Below are 18,922 nucleotides of genomic sequence, written 5' to 3' on the forward strand. Positions count from 1 at the left end.
TCCTGCTTCTCCCAGGAGCTGGACTGATAGAGAAATCCCAAGCTTGGTCATCAGCAGACAGACCAGGAAGTTGTGCAGCTCATAGAGGGTTCCTGTGGGACATACACCCTCTCGCCCACACTGCATTCAGCCATGGGTTGATCCAACGGGAGTCCCACACTTGCTATCATGCCTGGTCCAGTAGCGGCTTGTTACCAAGTTCACCTCACGAGATAGGAGGCCTGGTTTGCTGGACACCTGGAAAAAATACTTCCTCTTTCTTTTTCTTTCTTCTTCCTTTTTTTTTTTTCAGATGGGGTCTTACTCTGTTGCAGAGGCTGGAGTGCAGTGGCAGTCACAGCTCACTGCATTCTAGACCTCCCGGGCTCAAGTGATCCTTTCACCTCAGCCTCCAGAGTTGCTAAGACTATAGGCATGCACTGCCTGGCTAATTTTTATGTTTTTTAGTAGAGTCAGGGTTTCACCATTTGGCCAGGCAAGTGTCGAACTCCTGGCCTCATGTGATCTGCCCCCCTTGGCCTCCCAAAGTGTTGGGATGTGAGCCACCACGTATGGCCAAATTGCACATATTTAAAGTGTTCAATTTGATGAGATTTGTCATATATATGCATCTGTGGGATCATCACTACAGTTGATAAAACAGACATATTTATCACCTGAAGTTTTCTCATGCCCTTTTGCAATCCTTCTCTCCTACGCCCCTTATTCCATGGGCATGGGCAGACCCCAATTTCCGCTTAGTCCGTGGTCTAAGCAGAGCTCATATTTCTCCCTTCTTGCATTGACAAGAACAGGGCTTCTATCTGTCACAGCCAGCACTCCTAGTTCACTCTTGCTCCACAGGGATACTCAGGCCCTTCATTTCCCGTATTTCACAGCAGTAACGAGACAACAACCAGGTCCTCTATCCCCCTTTGTTCTGTCGCCGGGGCTGGAGTGCTTGGTGCAGTTTCAGCTCACTGCAGCCTCAACCTCTCCTGGGCTCGGAAGATCCTCCTACCTTAGCCTCCTGAGCCTTCCTGGGACTAGAGGTGTGTGCCACCATGCCTGGCTAATCTTTGTATTTTGTATAGAGACGAGATTTCACCACGTTGCCCAGGCTGGTCTGATACTCCTGAGCTCAAACTATCCTCCCAGCCTCGGCCTCCCAGGCATCAGCCACTGTGCTCAGCCCCTATTCCATGCTTTAATCCAGCTCTCTGTTTCCATTTATTCATGGAACTTACCAGAATCACAAGCTAAAGAACGCCAGTGTGACCTGTTGGGGCCCCTGCATCTCCCTCTGTGGCATAGCCAGGGTCTACATTTTCCTTTTCTTCAATTAAAATCACCAGTGACTCATTTTCCTCTTTATGGACACAACCAACTCCCATAGTTCCTAAGCAGATTTACTGTTTATGCTTTGAGCCCCATGTCCACGGGGATTCTAGTACAGCCCGCCCAAGATTACTTTTCCTCTCTAAGGGCCTCAGTCTGATGGGAGCATCCCGGGGCCTGTACAGGGCGTGCTGAGAGGGCCCAGGTCTGAGCAGCCTCCCGATCACTCAGAATCCTTCATTATCTATTCTACAGCACGTGGCCCTCGGCAGCTCAGGCTCACGGAATTCCAAACGTATCACCTCCACCGGCTGGACAAGCCCTCTCAAGGCAGGCTCTGGGGCCAAGGGAGGGTGTTGTGACAGGTCCTAGCAACCCTGTCATGGTGGGAGGTGGCCTGGCTTCCAGGACAGCGGGGACCTGACAGGCCATGGGTTAAGTGTGGGTTCAAAGTCACAGAAGAATCATGAAGAAGATGTTTTTACGCGCCCGACACCTGACCTGGGAGCTGGTTCTTTGCCTACATTAGTCTCTACCACAATCTAAGAGCAGTCTTTCTCCCCATTCTCATATTACAGATGAAGAAACACAGCCCAGGGAGATCAGGTAACTGTCCCAGAGTCCCCAGCAAAGGCCTTGAGCCAGGACGGTTGGGTCCCAAGGCTCCTGCTCCCCCTTCCTTAGCAAGCTACTTCTCACAGACCAATGCTTTGTTTCGTTTTGGATATTTTAACTTTTATTTTGGTAGGATTTCAGACCTATGCAAAGGTTGCAAAAATAGCATCAAGCATTCTCGTATACCTCTCATCCCACTGCCCCAAGTGAAGACTAGAGTATCGACGTTAGCACAACAGATTTCATTCACACTTCATCAACTACTCCGCTGATTTTTTTTTCTGGTAGCCTTCCGTTTAGGGTCTCACCTTAACAAATGGTTTTTGTTTGTTTTTTTTGAGACAGTGACTTGCTCTGTCACCCAGGCTGGAGTGCAGCCACGCCATCTCGGCTCACTGCAGGCTCCACCTCCCAGGTTCAAGTGATTCTCCTGCCTCAGCCTCCCAAGTAGCTGGGATTATAGGCATGCACCACCGCGCCCGGCTAATTTTGTATTTTTAGTAGAGATGGGGTTTCACCATGTTGGCCAGGTTAGACTCAAACTCCTGACCTCAGGTGATCCACCCACCTCAGCCTCCCAAAGTGCATTACAGGTGTGTCTCTGTGCCCAGCCAAAAATGTTTTAAAAATAGGGCACTTACTGGTTTTGGAGGGCAGGTGACACCTAATCTTCAGGGGCCTGCAGAATAATTTCTAAATGGGGCTCACAGTTTATTCCTCCCTCATAGGGAGGCTGTGATTACCTCACAAAGCTCCACTAGGGTCACAACAAGATAGGGAAGGCCAGTGCAGGGCCTGTAGGTATGCTGGGATCCTACAGGCAGAAGCTGTGGCAGGCGCGTGGCAGAACGAGTCTCTAAAGGAAGAGCCAGGAACAGGTGACAGCCTGGTAAGACAGCTGGACCCCAAGGTAGGAAAGAAGAATGTACCACCCATGCTCCTTATCACTGCTTCTTGATATCTCAGCTCAGATATTACCTTCTTCATAAGGCCTCCTCCCTTCCGGGAAGTGATGCTTCTCTCTCCGCCACCCCAGCTCTTACTGCAGAGCACTGTAGGAGCTATTCTGGGGGCCTTCTGCCCTGTGGCCTGTGAAGACAGGGAGAGGGGCTCTGCATGCCTTGGCGGGTGTTGAAAAATTTCGCTTGCCTAGATCACCGAAGAACGGAATGGGTGGTGTGAATGGGTAGAAAGTGAACTGGCTGGAAAGCCAGTGACAAGGTTTGGGTCTGAATCTCTGTTTAAATGCAGGCAGCCTGCCACCCAGGAAAGCCTGTGTTGGTGAGGGTGGCTGTGGGAGAGCGAGTGAGCTCCTGCCTGGCACCACCCCACCCTGGTAGGTGCAGCTGGGCAGGAGGTTTCTGAGGCAATAGACATGGGGACCGGACGCTGGAGAAAGCCCTTACTGCTGCTGAGTGCCCTGGTCCTGTCCGCCAAGCTGGGTCACTTCCAAAGGTGGGAGGGCTTCCAGGAGAAGCCCATGAGCAAGAAAAACATGAATTCAACGCTCACCTTCTTCATTCAGTCCTACAACAACGCCAGCAACGACACCTACTCATACCGAGTCCAGAAGCTAATCCGAAGTCAGATGCAGGTTCGTACCTTGCTCTCCCCAGGTGTCAGCAGGCCCCATTGTTGCCCATTCAGACATGTGAGGATTCTGGGGTGACTCCCGAGAGAACCGAGCACGTTCTCTGCCAGGCCCCAAGTGGGGAGCAGCTTCACTTGCAGAGGGCCCACTGAGAGCAATTCTCAGACCCCAGAACGTCCTTAGCCATACTCCCAAAATGCGTGTCTAAGGACTGGCGTGAACTCTAACTCCATTACACTTAGAAACAAAAATGTTCTCTGAGGATTTAACCCTTTTTCTTTTCTTTCTTTCTTTTCTTTCTTTTTTTTTTTTTTTTTGCTCACGTTACCCAGGCTGGAGTGCAATGGCATAATCTCAGCTCACTGCAACCTCTGCCTCCCAGGTTCAGGTGATTCTCCCGCCTCAGGCTTCCGATTAGCTGGGATTATAGGCGCACGGCACCACACCTGGCTAGTTTTTGCATCTTTAATAGAAACAGGGTTTCACCATGTTAGCCAGGCTGGTCTCGAACTGTTGACCTCAGGTGACCGCCCACCTCAGCCTCCCAAAGTGCTGAGATTACATACATGACCCACCACGCCCGGCCAGCTCCTCTTCCTCGGGAAGAACTTCCTTTCATTCTGATATCTGACCCTGCCAGAGTGACAGCAAGGATGAAGTTGCCCCCTTTAAAGTTCTCATTTGGTAAAACTCAAATGTTCTCTGTAGGCCTGTAGCCCCCAATATTTTTTCAGTGTCCTGGGTTGTAAAATTCAAGACTGGGTTTTCTGTGTTGTGTGAACTTAAAATTGCACAGAGGATTTATTTTGGGAGTGGAGGGGATGTGAGAGATAGGGTTCAGCAAGATCACCCCGCCTCTGTCTTACACATCAAATTTCTCTGAAATATATCGAGTGAAGGGTCATAGAAGAAAGAAAAGTTGTTTGGGAGCCACTCTTATTGGTCCAACATTTCCTCAAGGCCAGAGAGTAAATTATACAGTCATCCTTGGTGTCCACGAGGAATTGGATCCGGGACCCCTCAGGACGCCCACATCCACGGGTTCTCAAGTTTCTTATGTAAAATGCAGTCGTGTTTCCACATAACCCATGCACACCTTCCCACACGTGGTCAGTCATCTGCAGAGTAATTTATAATTATACTCATAGTGGTAAATGCTATGAGATCATTATTATACTGTACTGCTGAGGGAATAGTTACAAGAAAACAATGTTCCATAGGCAACCATACATTTTGCTTTTTCCTGAATATTGTGATGCATTGTTTGAATGCAGAGATGTGGAGCTCTGAAGCACGGAGGGCCGGCGGCAGAAGTCAGGGTAGCAATACTTCGTCCTAGTTCAATTAGCTGGGTTTGGGAAAACACAACTGGCTAGGGGAAAGCTCTCTGGCCAGAGAGTAAGGAACCCTGAGAACCCACAGGCAGGAGGGCAGGGTGCGGAGGACGCGTCCGGTAGGTGGAAGTCCTCGTCCCCGTGCAGACGGGCTGGCTCACTGAGGCACTTCCACCACAAGATGGCGATGTTGCCCATTTGGTGCTTTCTCTGCTTTCTGGATTGGTGGAGACCCCAAGGAGGCTTGTCTTGAGAAATCGATCTACTTCCTCTAAGTGAGCTGTTAAAGAATAAGTAAGCACTGGATGTGATTCCCATTGATAAGCAGACAGAGCAGGCGTGCTTCCTGGTCACTGGGTGATCTTGGCATGGGCCTCCGGGCACCCCCACACCCAGAGGATGACTGTGTCTGTCCTGACACCTCACAGAGGGGACAAGAGCACGCTTGGAGGGCTGCCAAGTGTGTCTCAGCGCTTCACACCCAGCTCCCAGTTGAGGCTCTTGGTCAAGTGACATCCAGACTCCCCAGGCCTCAGTTTCTCCCCCTGCGAGGCAGCTCAGAATAGGAGGGACGTGTTTAGCACAGTGCCACCATTTATAACACTTGTAAAAATCCTTGCTGTGATTACGACCACTCCCGTCATTCTCGAGCAGACAGGTCTAATAACGAACAAACAACACTTCTCACACTGGAACGTCAGTTACATTGATGATGGGTGTTTTCGTTTTTTCCTTACATTCTGAGCAGAGTGCAGAAGGTTAGCGTGACCGTGCCTGGACAAACCCCAAATGCCCATGCATGGACGTTCCCTGTGTGCTGGGGTGCTGGGAGCCTGGTACTGCTCTCAGGCCTAGTGCCCCAGCTGCCCTGTCCTGGCATTTGCTAAGGGTGTCATCTTCCTAGGAGCAGTGTGGGGCACTCTCTGCCTCAGTCACCACCCCAGAGACCAGCAAGCCCTCTCATTGGGCTTGACCAGTGACAGGGCAAGGCAGCAGGGGGCCTCCGAGAGCTTCTCCTGCACCGGTGAAGATCGTCTCATCCACACATCTACTCAGGGAATCCAGCTCAGAACCTGACAGGGAACAGTAACCCCCAAACTGTCTGTTAAGAGTCTCCCTTCTGGGTGTAGGACCTCCCTGCACAAGGCTTTCCAGGCTCCACCCCCTGTAGGCTTCATAACCTCATACTTGATCACAAGTGAAAGGGCCATGGGGGGAGCCCTGGTATGTGTTCTCCGCGGCTCGTGTACCCACCACACCCCTTTGCTTCACTTCTGTATACGCTAGGAGGAGACGCATTAATCTTCTCTCTCCTAGGTGAGGAAACTGAGACTCAGGAAAGTGGAGGGACTCCCCCAAGGTGACAGAGTCTGCAGTGGGTAAAGCCAGATATGGTGTCCTGTTGCTCTCCTGACCCCGAATCTGCTTCAGAGTAATGCTGCAGACCCTTTGCTAAAACATTTAATAATCTATAATTATGAAAATATTTAAAGTTTATTTTGTGCATTAAGGGAAATGCATGCTTCCATTTAGCCCACGCAACAACTCCTCCAGGAGGCGCAATTGTGACTTGTGCTTTGTAAGGGAAAAGGCTGAGGGTGCTGAGTCACTTGCTCAGGGTCAGTCAGTAAATGGAAAATGGGTGCCCCAGATCAATTTGATTCCCTTCCGCTAGGTTGGTCAGGAAGGATAGCAGGGAGAGAGGAAGTGGCAGAAGGGACCGGGAGGGTGGGGACAAGATGCTGGCTCTGTTGTATTATGAGGGTCACGTGTGCCAGGCCGGGAGTGGCCTGTGGTGGCCAGGAACCCAGGTTGATGTCACCTCTTCTGTCCTGAGGATGGAAGGGAGGGAGGTAAGAAGCTGCCTGTGGGGCTGCCACGGCAAAGCCAACCTATGACCAGGGGCTTTGGCTGCCGTTGCCCTCCTTCCATCCAGAAGTAGGGAGAAGGCAGCCATGGTTTGGTGGGTAAGCTCTGGGACACCGACTGTGGCTCTGGGGGTTTACGCTCAGTCCCAGCTTCTCCAGGAGGGGTCAGCCACTGGGGCTTGGAGTCCACACTAATGGCACAAATGCTTCTCGCAGCTGACGACAGGAGTGGAGTATATCGTCACTGTGAAGATTGGCCGGACCAAATGCAAGAGGAATGACAGCAGCAGTTCTTCCTGCCCCCTGCAAAGCAAGAAGCTGAGAAAGGTGTGTAGTGGGAGTCCTCCTGAAGGGACTTGGGAAGCAAACATTTCAAAAAGCACTGACTAGAAGCTGGCAGTTTTTCCACTTGTGTGGATTGGGGCCAGCTGGGGCCCAGCCCTGGAGCTCAGCCCTGGGGCTGCCAGCACCTCCTGAGGCACCTGGGGGAAGTAGAGAGGCTTTGTATTTGGGCTGGCACAGCCCTGCACCCAGGCCTCTGGTCGCCTGCACCCTTCTGCAGCCTGGCCCACTCCCTAGACCCTCTGCGTGAAAGCAGTGTTTCCCTTGCCTTGGGGTCCCTCTTCTGTCTTCTCTCTCCCTCTCCAGGTCTCTAAGCATTGTACAATTCCCTCCGTGTTCCCTTTTGTTTCTCCTGGTTCCTTGGTGGCACCGCTTGAAAGCTGGCAGATACAAGTGTCTCCCCCATGCCTGGGGAGGTGTGGAGGAGGGGAGGATGCCATTGTGCCTTGCTGGCCTGCATGGCCCGAATCGCAGGGTCCTGCCAGGCCGCAGGTTCCGGGTGCCTCTGCTGTGGCTCCCAAGTGGCTGGGTAGGGGGAAGGCAGGGTGACATTCCTGTTCCTGGCCAGCCCTCCCCTCTGCTTCTATCCTTGACTGTGGGCAGCTCGCCTGTCTGCTCATGGGGTTCGTGAGCAGCCACAGGGACAGACCCGAGGAGCAGGCGCCTGCTGCTCCCCTTTGAGAAATACTCCCTCCAAAGTCTGTTTTCTTTCTTCTTCTGCAGAGTTTAATTTGCGAGTCTTTGATCTACACCGTGCCCTGGATAAACTATTTCCAGCTCTGGAACAATTCCTGTGTGGAGGCCTGAGCATGCGGGCAGAGACCTTGGATGAGGGCCCAGACGACTGGCTTGTGTACTGGCTCTTATTAAACTGTAAAGGACCCTAATCTCGCTGTTGGGGTCTCATTACACAGGCACATACACACACGCGTACACAAACACACGTGCACACACACACGCTTACCTTCACAACCTACACACACACAATGCTCTCACGACACCCTCCCACACTCACCACTCACACACATGCACACCCACTTTAACGTTCACCCACCTGCCCACGCACCCACACATGTCACACACATGCACACTCACTGGCACACACACACAATGCTCACACGACACCCTCCCACGCTCACCACTCACACACATGCACACCCACTTTAACGCTCACCCACCTGCCCACGCACCCACTCACACGTCATACACATGCACACTCACACATGTCACACACATTCAGTGGCCTTCGAGGACTGGTGCAATCTTTTCTTCTTTTCTTTTCTTTTTTTTTTTGAGACAGAATCTCACTCTGTTGCCCAGGCTGCAGAGCAGTAGTGCGATCACAGCTCACTGAATCACAGCTCGACTTCCCGGGCTCAAGTGATCCTCCCACCTAAGCCTCCCGAGTAGCTGGGATTACAGGCACACACCGCTATGTCCAGCTAACTTTTTTTTTTTTTTTTTTTGAGACAGAGTCTCACTCTGTCGCCAGGCTGGAGTACAGTTGTGCGATCCTGGCTCACTGCAACTTCCGTTTTCCAGTTTCAAGCAATTCTCCTGCTTCAGCCTCCCGAGTAGCTGGGATTACAGGTATGCACCACCGTGCCCAGCTAATTTTTTGTACTTTTAGTAGAGACAGGGTTTCACTATATTGGCCAGGGTGGTCTCGATCCCTTGACTTCGTGATCCACCCACCTCGGCCTCCCAAAGTGCTGGGATTACAGGCGTCAGCCACCGTGCCGGGCCCCAGCTAACTTTTTTAAACACTTTTTTCATAGAGACAACATCTTATGTTGCCTGGGCTGGTCACGGACGCCTGGGCCTCAGTGATCGTCCTGTCTCAGTCTCACAAAGTGCTGGGGATTCCAGGCGTGAGCCACCGCTCCCACCCAGCTGGTGCAATCCAGATAGAATGTCGATGATCTTTGGGGAAACATCATTCTTTCGCCGTCACCCCACCTCTCTATGGCTTTTCTGAATTTAGCATGTCCCTGAGCTTTGACCTAGTGTGGGGAGCCCTATTTCTTCCCAGCACACACACAACACTGTGACTCACACACATTTTTGTGAGTGTGTCTGAGATTCCCAAGACAAAATGCACACGGAGTGACTCACTAGAGGACTCACAGGACTCAGCCTGGAGTCATTCCCACGGCTCTGATATGACAGCAATGGGACACAGGGTGAAACCAGCAAAGGCAAAAGGTGCATGGGGCCAGGTCCAGAGAAAACCAGGCGGGAGCTTCCGAAGTCCTCTCCCAGTGCGGTCACACAGAGCACGCTCAGTGCCCCCAGAAGTGAGCTGTGACAGTATGTCTCACAAGGCAGCTCATTAAGACTCGGCAGCCAGGGTTTTTATTGGCGGCTGGTCACGAAGGCAGCCTCTGCCTGGCACATGCTGAAATTCCAGATTCCCAGAGGAGAGCAGGGGTTCAACAACCTCACTGCTATACAGACAGTGTAGAGACACTGAGGATCTCTTACATGTAGGAAATGTTTTCCATCACTGTAGGGAGCTGTTGACCATCCAGGTTCCTAAACTCCAGCCATGGCCAGGATTGCAAGCAGCCTTTCTAAGGATGGCACTTCAGGTGGGCTGTGTGAGCTCTTTTCTGCACACTAAGTCATTGAGCCTCCCATGTTCACGTGACTGGCAAAACAAGACCTATGCTTTCTCCCCTTCTCTGGTTGTTAGTTGATTAGAGAAGGTGCATCTACAGGGCGTGGTGCCTCACGCCTGTAATCCCAGCACTTTGGGCGGCCAAGGCGGGCAGATCATGAGGTCGGGAGTTTGAGACCAGCCTAGCCAACACAGTGAAACCTCATCTCTACTAATAAAACAAAAAAATTAGCTGGGTATGGTGGCAGGTGCCTGTAATCCCAGCTACTCAGGAGGCTGAGGCAGAAGAATTGCTTGAACCCAGGAGGTGGAGGTTGCAGTGAGCCAAGATCACACCATTGTACTCCAGCCCAGGCGACAGAGTGAGAGATTCCGTCACACATACACATAGAGGGAAGGTGCATGCTAGACCAGAAATGGGGCACAGATAACGGCTGACAGTGTACCCAGTGTACCACTTGACCATTCGGCCTCTTCCCGGGCACCAGTGCCACCAGTGGGTCATAATGGCAACTTCAGGGAGTATTGATTGCTGAAGGGAAAGAATAAACACAGAGCAAGAACCTCAAACCTGCCAGCAAGGCCTGAGGGAGCGGAGAAGCTGAAGACAGTTAGAGGAGGTGAAATTCCTGTACAAAAACCCAACACAACTTCCCCGCAAACATCACAGAAACAAAAAGGCCAGAAAGCACTCCGTCCTGCAAATCTAAGCGAACTGAGGGGTGACCGGGTGACCAACAGTGGCCTGCTGCCCACACTGCCCCATTCGATCGTCGTGACCACCCTACGAAGTGGCAACTTTTCCTCCACTTTGTAGATGAAGAGCCTCCAAAGCCAGCCTCCGTCCAGAGTCTAACCTCCTAGCGTCACACAGCTTGTAGGTGGCATTTTTAGAAACGGAGCCATGCAGTCTGTGTTCCTTTGTTTCTGGCTTCTTGCCTTCAATACATCTGTGTTGTCGTGTGCAGTCATAGTTCACTTTCATGATTGTATAGAATTCCATTGTGTAAATATACCACAGTTTACCTGTTGTACGGATAATGTACTTTTGGGTAGTTTTTAGCTTCTAAGAACAATGGCTGCTAACAAGAATGTGTGTATTTGTCTAATGGCGGACACATGCATATATTTTGTTTCTGTTCTTTTCTTCTTTTTGAGACATAGTTTGGCTCTTGTTGCCCAAGCTGGAGTGCAGTGGTGCAATCTTGGCTCACTGCAGCCTCCATCTCCTGGGTTCATGCTATTCTCCTGCCTCAGCCTCCTGAGTAGCTGGGATTACAGGCACTCACCACCATGCCCAGCTAATATTTTGTATTTTTAGTAGAGATGGGGTTTCACCATGTTGTCCAGGCTGGTCTCGAACTCTTGACCTCATGTGATGCACCCACCTTGACCTTCCAAAGTGCTGGGATTACAGGTGTGAGTCACTGTGCCTGGACACACACGTGTGTTTCTCTTGGACATATGCCTAAGAGTTAGTGGGTAATAGGATGTGCCTATGTTCAGCCTTTAGCTAATTTTTGCTCAAGACTTTCAAACATTGTTTGGTTTTTTTACCTAATTTGCTTTTCTAATGTTACTTACATATTGATTTAAATCTTGTTTAACCCCGAAGTTCTTACTTTTTAATATCTTCTATTTAAATGGTCTAATTGTTCTATTTCTACCTTTTTTTTTTTTACTTTCCAACTTTAGACAGTCACCTCTTATTGTTTTTGTTATTATTATTTTATTTCAATAGGTTTCGAGGGAGCAGGTGCCATTTGGTTGCATGGATAAATTCTTTGGTGGTGATTTCTGAGATTTTGGGGCATCCCCTCACCTGAGCAGTGCACACTGTACCCAATGTGTGTCTCTATCTTTTTAAACACAATTTCATCGACACTCTGTTCTTTTTATAATGTTTGACTAAACTTTATGGTGTTACTTTGAATTTTTTAAACCGAGCTCTCCCACCCCACCCCCACCCACCTTGCTTTCATAACTGGCAAACAGGAAGGGTCGGCCTGAGCCAGCATCGGGACAGGGGTGGGCACCCAGGCCCTGGCTGAGTAGAGGGAGGCAGCCCAGCAGAGCCCTCTGGCGATGGAGCAGGGCCAGCTGTTGAGTGTGGTGCTGCTTACACAATTGTTCACATGTGACTACATGGCACGTGGACACACACATGTGCACACACACAGAGTACCAGTGCTGGCTTCCTGGTTGTGATATTTCTCTGTCATGATAAGATGTAACCATTAGGGGAAACTAGAGGAAGGACACGGGGGATTTCTCGGTACCACCTTGGAATTTCCTGTGAATATATATTAATTTTTTAAAAAAACTTCAAAGGAAGCCCCCACAATATTGGCTGAGAAATCCAGGAGATTAATGGCACAAATGTTCCACCTTCGCGTTTTCATCTCCCCAAGAATAACCGTGACTGCCCTAGGGGCACCGCAGCCAAAACCATCAGAAAAGCGTTGAATGTTGACTGGTATTAAACTGTCACCACCGCCACTCCCAGCATTGCTGCTAATGGTTGATATTTATTTGAATGCCTGCTTCGTGCTAGGCACTGTGGTAAGCAGTTTATATGCATGAACATCATCAGTCTTTACAGCTGCCTCAGGGAGCAGGTGCTGTTTTTCTCAGTTAAAGGTGAAGACATTGCAGGTTAGCATCACCCCCGGAGGCTGGCAGAGGGAAACCCCACCTGGGCCTCGCCTGAAACAAGACGCTCCAGCACTTCAGGAAGGAGAGTAAAAGCCAAAAAAAAATACGATTTATTGTTTCAAAGTCACACCACCTCGGGGAGAGTGGGCGTGGCTGCCGTGCATCTCGGCTCACAGTTCACACACGAAAGAGCTCTCCTGTCGGTGCTCTGCCTAGAGATCTCTCAGGTCTCATACTTTCTGTGCGTGCCAGCTCGGCTTCCAGATGCCAGCCTCTGTACCCCTTTATCTGTGCACCGTCTCTGTTGCTTACTCTGCCCTGGAGCTGACACAGGCCAGCAGTACTAGAGAATCCCTGTCCCCTCAGAGCCAACACTGACTGGAACTTTTGGATAACTGCCCCAACTCCCTCTCCCCACAGAGAGATGGATGGTGTGTGTGTGTGGTGTGTGGTGTGGTGTGTGTGTGTGTGTGTGTGTGTGGTGTGTGTGGTGTGTGTGTGTGTGTGGTGTGTGGTGTGTGTGTGTGTGTGTGGTGTGTGGTGTGTGTGTGTGGTGTGTGTGTGGTGTGTGTGATGTGTGTGTGGTGTGTGTGATGTGTGTGTGGTGTGTGTGTGGTGTGTGTGTGTGGTGTGTGTGGGGGGGTGTGTGTGGTGTGTGTGGGGGGATGTGTGGTGTGTGTGGGGGGGGTGTGTGGTGTGTGTGTGGGGGGATGTGTGGTGTGTGTGGTGTGTGTGTGGGGTGTGGTGTGTGTGGGGGGTGTGTGGTGTGTGTGGGGGGAATGTGTGGTGTGTGTGTGGTGTGTGGTGTGTGTGGGGGGTATGTGTGGTGTGTGTGTGTGTGGTGTGTGTGGTGTGTGTGTGTGGTGTGTGTGTGGTGTGTGTGTGGTGTGTGTGTGTAGTGTGTGGTGTGTGGGGTGTGTGGTGTGTGTGGGGTGTGGTGTGTGTGTGTGGTGTGTCGTGTGTGTGGTGTGTGGTGTGTGTGGTGTGTGTGTGGGGGATGTGTGGTGTGGGGTGTGTGTGGTGTGTGTAGGGGGTGTGGTGTGTAGGTGGTGTGTGTGGTATGTGTGGTGTGTGTGGTGTGTGCGTGTGTGGTGTGTGGTGTGTGGCGTGTGGTGTGTGTGTGTGTGTGTGTGTGTTGGCTATGTGTCCCTAGAAGACCTCTCCCGTGTTATTAAACCCAGGGCTTTTGTTTGAGCTCCTGGGAACAAGACGTCCTCCCTTTCTTACTGGATGTGAATGAGGACACACCTGATCCATTGAGCTGCTGGCAGCCTCCCTGAGACTACGTGGAGGAAGAAGAAGAGTGGGGTGAGCCTGGCAACATCATTTAAGATCTTGAATCAGGCTGTGGAGTTGGGGGGCTACTTCCTCCCATGGTTGCTGTGCCCCCTTCGAGAGAAAGCCCCCTGAACAGAGCACTCCTGGCTTCTCCCTGTCCTCGGGATTTCCTCTTCTGCTGGGATTAATCTGGCTGGTCTGCTTGGGAAGAATGAACTGGGCATTGTCACCAGGTCTGCCTCCTTCACACGGGGCACATATTTTCCTTTGCTCCCCCAGGAGAGGAACTTGTTCATGGACAGACCTGGTTTGGTCCAGTGTGGCTCGTGCGAGGGGCAGGAGTCTGCTTCTAGAGTTTGCAGTTAGAAAGTGCACTTGCCTGCAGAAATAAAGCACGTCTCTCAACCTGGTGATTGTATCAGCAGCAAAGGCCTTGTCTTTCTTAGTTCTTTGTATGATTTCTTCTTGTTTCACCCTTTAGGGAAGGAAAGGGTGATCTTCATTGGGCCCCTCAGTGGAGCCATCCCAGGCCCTACTTGCAAATATCTCTTGGCTGTTCAGTTGCCTTGGGCTTCTTCCCTCTCCCTATTCTGTTTCTCATTTTCTCCGTACTATTTTAAAATCTAAAGAGTCTTAAAATCTTACCTGATATGATCATGAAATTGAAGTTCTGCTATCATGAAGATAGAGGCGATGAGGCCAGAAATGACTCAGGTCACCTCATGTGGACCCTAAAACCACCCCAGCCCAGCAGACCTCCAGATTATTACTATGAGCTGAAGAATTTGGATAAAAGGATAAAGAAACAAAAGTGGAATCACAATCTTGAGAGAATATGTTGACGAACATTTATTGCCTATGTTAAGGATTGTTGCTCATGGCAGGATTCTCTCACATGCAGTGGCCTCGGGCGTGTGCTCCAGGACACCTAGTCACTGCTGCAGCTTCTGTTCAAAAGTTTGTACTGTTCAACCCAGGGGATAGCAAACACAGAGAAGGAGCAGTTGACTTTCTGAAACGAGAAACAAAGGCCACATTTTAAAAGATGCAAGGCGAGATTTAAGAGGAGAAGGAAGAGAGCATAAAACGTGAAGATGGAGAAAAGGTCACCGTCTCTCCACCCTACAATCCTATCCGACCACAAATAGAAGGACCTTTTCTGGAATGATCCCAGCAATGTAACTTTCAAGTGACTGAAATAAAAATAAATATCAAACCAGATATTTAGAAAGAAAGAGTCTGCGCAGCCCGTAGCCACCATGGGTACTGTGGATCCAAGTGTCTGCACAGCCCGTACTCACCATGGGTACTGTGGATTCTTTTCCCCTCTCGTCTGTACTCATTTTTTTAACTTCCCTTCTTCCCTTACTTGACCTCTCTTGGCTCCATTTATTGATCCATCCATTCTTCCAATCATCTATCTATTCCTCCGTTCATCTACTCATATGTCCATGCATCCATTTGTCCACCCATTTATCCTTCTATCCATCCACGCATGCATCCATTTACCCATCCGTCCACGCATCCACCCATCCATCCATCCATCCATCCATCCATCCACCCATCCATCCACCCATCCACCCATCCATCCACCCACCCACCCATCCATCCATCCATCCACCCACCCATCCACCCACCCACCATCCATCCATCCATCCATCCATCCACCCACCCATCCACCCATCCATCCATCCATCCACCCACCCATCTACCCATCCATCCATCCATCCACCCTTCCACCCACCCACCCATCCACCCATCCACCCATCCATCCACCCACCCACCATCCATCCATCCATCCATCCATCCACCCATCCATCCATTCACCCATCCATCCATCCATCCATCCGCCCACCCACCCGCCCACCCATCCGCCCATCCACCCATCCATCCATCCATCCATCCATCCATCCATCCATCCATCCATCCTTCCATCCTTCCACTCACGCCTCATCCAGCTCAATTCACTCTTCCGTTCATTCCTCCTTCCATCCATCCATCCATCCATCCATCCATCCATCCTTCCACTCACGCCTCGTCCAGCTCCATTCACTCTTCTGTTCATTCCTCCTTCCATCCACCCATCCATCTTTACTTCCTGGCGTTGCTTCCTCTCACTCAGTCCATGTACCTTTGCTTCATTTCCTTATCCATCTGTCCATCACATCATCTCTCTCCTTCACTTATCTCTATTTCTCCCCAAATTTCTCTTTTCTTTGTTGCTTTTCTCCCATAATAAAAATATACTTTAAACATACTTTGCCTGTTATTAATCATAATTCCTTAGTGTAATTTTGTTTTCCTGCTCTTCATTTGAAAGCCTGGGGTGGGGGTGCTAGGCTTTAGTGTTTACTTTTAACATAAAATTCAGAATACTCATTCCGCTAATTCAGTCTCTCAAGCCAAACATTGTCTTTCATTTTACTTTTCTGTTATCTTCAGTTATTCTTTTTGCAGATTTCACAGTCTTCACCAGGAAAAAACAAAAAGTCTAGGTTGTTAGAGCTTGAAGAATTATACATGTAGAAAGCACAGAGGGAGCCCAGGGCGGGACACATTTCTGTATTGAGAACACCCAGGCCATTATAACTAGGATGACCATATAATTTATCAACCAAATGGGGACACATTTGTAAACAACAGGGGGTGCTCAGTGACTGCACTGAGAAGTCAGGCATGGACCAGGGTCATGTGAGGCAGAGTGGGACATCCAGGCATCCTTGTGTCCATTCATTTGGGTAAAGTCAAGAGATCTGTGAGGAGTGTAGGATTGGCAATCTTCAAGGCCGCTTTGGATGCAGGGGCCACTCTGCCTATGCACGCTGCGGTGGTGGAGGTGTGGGTTGGGGTCTGCTTACCATCCCACGGATGGGCTGGTGCAGGGTGGGAAGAAAGCCTGTGGGAGCTGGAGCTGCCTTCGGGGACAGTGGCTTCTCAGCAGAGCACATGCGTGCAATCTGTCCCCCTCACTCACCCCCACCCACCCGTCGGATCATTTCTGAACTTGTTTCCTCATCCTCTCCTACTGGATGAAACGAGAGAGACAGGAGCCCATGCCTGCATGGCCTTGTCATGCTGGCGCTCAGGTATTCAGCCAGAGCACCTGCCAGGTCCTGCCCGTCGGCTGCTCATCTAATAATAATTATCTGCTTCCTTCACCCAGGCTGTGCTCCTGCGGCTTGGCCACCTCAACTCCAATCTCTGGATCTTTTCAGCCTCCTCACAGTCCCTCCAGCAACAAAGGAGCAGCACCCTGGCCATCTCCTCCTTTGCTTTTCCTCTCTGGGAAAGGAGATGTTAGCCCTGCATTGTTTTTAAGCCAGCTTGAATAAATCCCAATTAATTCTTCCTAAAGTCACAGAAAAACCTCACTGAAAAGGACTCCCATCTAAGTCCAAGTGCTTTTACCCAGTACCTTGTAAAGCTCCCCTTCCTGGGGGACACAGTTCGTAGTCTCTGGCTTTTGGCAGGTGGTCCGCTGCATTTCCACATTCAGGTGATACTCCAGGTGGTCAGTGACCTGTGGGTGGCAGGTGGTGGTGATTAGTGGGCTCCTCTCTCCCCTTTCTTTTTGACTCGTGATTGTTTTTGTCATTCAAAGAGAATTCACCAGAAACTATCAGAAACACGATCTTTTCCCATGGGTAGATCCACCCCTAGAATAAGGCAAGTGACGCGAGTGGTTCTGGCCAGGGGTCTGTAAGCTTCTCCCGTGAAGAGCTGCCTGGCAAACATTTTAGGTGTTGGCCGAGCCATCTCTGTTGCAACCACTCAGTTCAGCGTGAGCATGGCAGCAGTAAGCAGTGGCAGACAAGCACACACACGCGCATGGCTGGGTCACAAGAACACGACTTACAGAAGTGAGTGGCAGGCGGGTTTTATCCTTGGGATGTAACGTGCTGAGGACCGCTGGTCCCAGGTTTCATGTAAGTGCCTTAACTTCCTCCCCCCTAGTGAATTTATGCTTCTGTTAAAATGCTGACTTCTAACTAAGCAAGGCTGAATTTCCCTTGAGTGGGACTTTCCCTGACCCCAGCGGTCACCCGACGTAGGCATCACAGGCCTGCGGAAAGGCAGGAAGTCGTACACTCACCCGCTTCTGGATTTTCAGGACTCGGAAGATCCTGAAGTGGTACTTGTCGTCACTTTCCCTGTTATACTGGTCGGTGACCCACTGCAAGCTGTCCTTTGCATAGTTCTCGATGGCGGTCACTTCTCGGACACTTAGGAAGGTTTTCTTCCTTGCTTGGTAGGTGAGGGTCATCAGAGTCAACAGTATGGACAGCCAGAGCCGCAGGGCCTGCCAGAGCTCGGCCATCGCCCCTCAGCTGCAAAGGAACAGAAAGAGTCCTCTCTGCACCCCTCAGGGACCAGACGAACCACACTGACACTCCCTGCCCTGGCAGGATTTAAGAGTAGCTGTGGTGGACACCCACAGCTCTCCTCTCTCCTCCTCCTTCCTCAGCAGCTGAACTGGAGAGGAGAGAAGCAAGAGACTGCGCAATGGGTTTTGCATAAGCTCGTGTCACACACACACATGCTAACTCACACATACTAACACACACATTTTCTCTTTGGGGCTGCTACCCCAGCAACACACAGGCTCCGTGGACTCAGCACTGTCTTGGTGGAAGCCAGGCCAGAGCTCCTGGGAGTCCCGAGGGATGGTAACTGCTGGAGACACGGGGAGACTGCATGCCAGCACCGAAGCACGAGCAGGTGGGCAGTAGGGGACAGGCACTGTGGGAGGGGCTGCCTGCGCTGGAAGCCGCTATACCCCAGCCCGGCTCCTGAAGATGAGTTCTGAAAGATCCTCTCCCTTAGAGGACCAAGGAGCAGGGGCACCCTGCAGAACAGTGTGAAGTGAGAGGGAGTCAACTCTGACCCAGTAATTCCCCAGTGCTGCCAAGTCCTGGAGTGGCCTCGGCGGGGCATGGATGTTTTGGAGGAGAGGGCAGTGGGGAGAAAGCTTCAGGTGTGAGACACAGGGAGCTACCTGGCTGGACGTTCTAGTCTCCCAAGGGTCCCATCCTGGGGACCGATGGGAGTGTCCGGGCTTGGCAGCCAGGTAGAGAAGCAAGAAGCCATTGGGGGCAGAGGCTGGCACTCCTATCCCATGGCACACAGAGTGCAGGTGTTGGCTCGGCGCGGTTATGTTAGACTCCTAGGAGGCCTGAAATGATGTCATTTTGGAAAATGTGATATAAAAATTGGCAGTGATGGCTCCTGTGTGGGAACCCAGGGAGGAGCCCTGACTGGACCCAAGGGCTGTGAGTCCCCGTCATGTGCCTCCAGGGGAGGC

At 50.9% G+C, this 18,922-nt stretch overlaps 2 protein-coding genes across 3 annotated transcripts; one reads left to right on the top strand and one right to left on the bottom strand.

The window, feature by feature from the left end:
- The first annotated feature begins 2,717 nt into the window (after positions 1-2,717).
- CSTL1 (cystatin like 1) lies at positions 2,718-10,776 on the top strand. 2 transcript variants are annotated; one of them, XM_035298490.3, is made up of 4 exons: positions 2,718-2,842; positions 3,273-3,526; positions 6,942-7,052; positions 7,791-10,776. In XM_035298490.3, exons 2-4 carry the CDS (start codon positions 3,308-3,310, stop codon positions 7,872-7,874), a joined length of 414 nt encoding a protein of 137 aa, XP_035154381.1. In that variant the 5' UTR covers positions 2,718-2,842; positions 3,273-3,307; the 3' UTR covers positions 7,875-10,776. The 2 variants fall into 2 exon arrangements, with proteins under 2 accessions (XP_035154381.1, XP_035154382.1); XM_035298491.3 differs by having other exon boundaries at positions 2,718-2,821.
- Positions 10,777-14,454: 3,678 nt separating this feature from the next.
- CST11 (cystatin 11) lies at positions 14,455-18,006 on the bottom strand. Its single transcript, XM_035303456.2, has 3 exons — positions 17,714-18,006; positions 17,036-17,140; positions 14,455-14,632 (listed from the first exon to the last, which is right to left on the bottom strand). Exons 1-3 carry the CDS (start codon positions 17,936-17,938, stop codon positions 14,549-14,551), a joined length of 414 nt encoding a protein of 137 aa, XP_035159347.1. The 5' UTR covers positions 17,939-18,006; the 3' UTR covers positions 14,455-14,548.
- Between the last annotated feature and the right edge of the window lie 916 nt (positions 18,007-18,922).

The sequence above is a fragment of the Callithrix jacchus genome, chromosome 5 (genome assembly GCF_049354715.1).
Source record: "Callithrix jacchus isolate 240 chromosome 5, calJac240_pri, whole genome shotgun sequence".
NCBI classification, from domain to species: domain Eukaryota; kingdom Metazoa; phylum Chordata; class Mammalia; order Primates; family Cebidae; genus Callithrix; species Callithrix jacchus.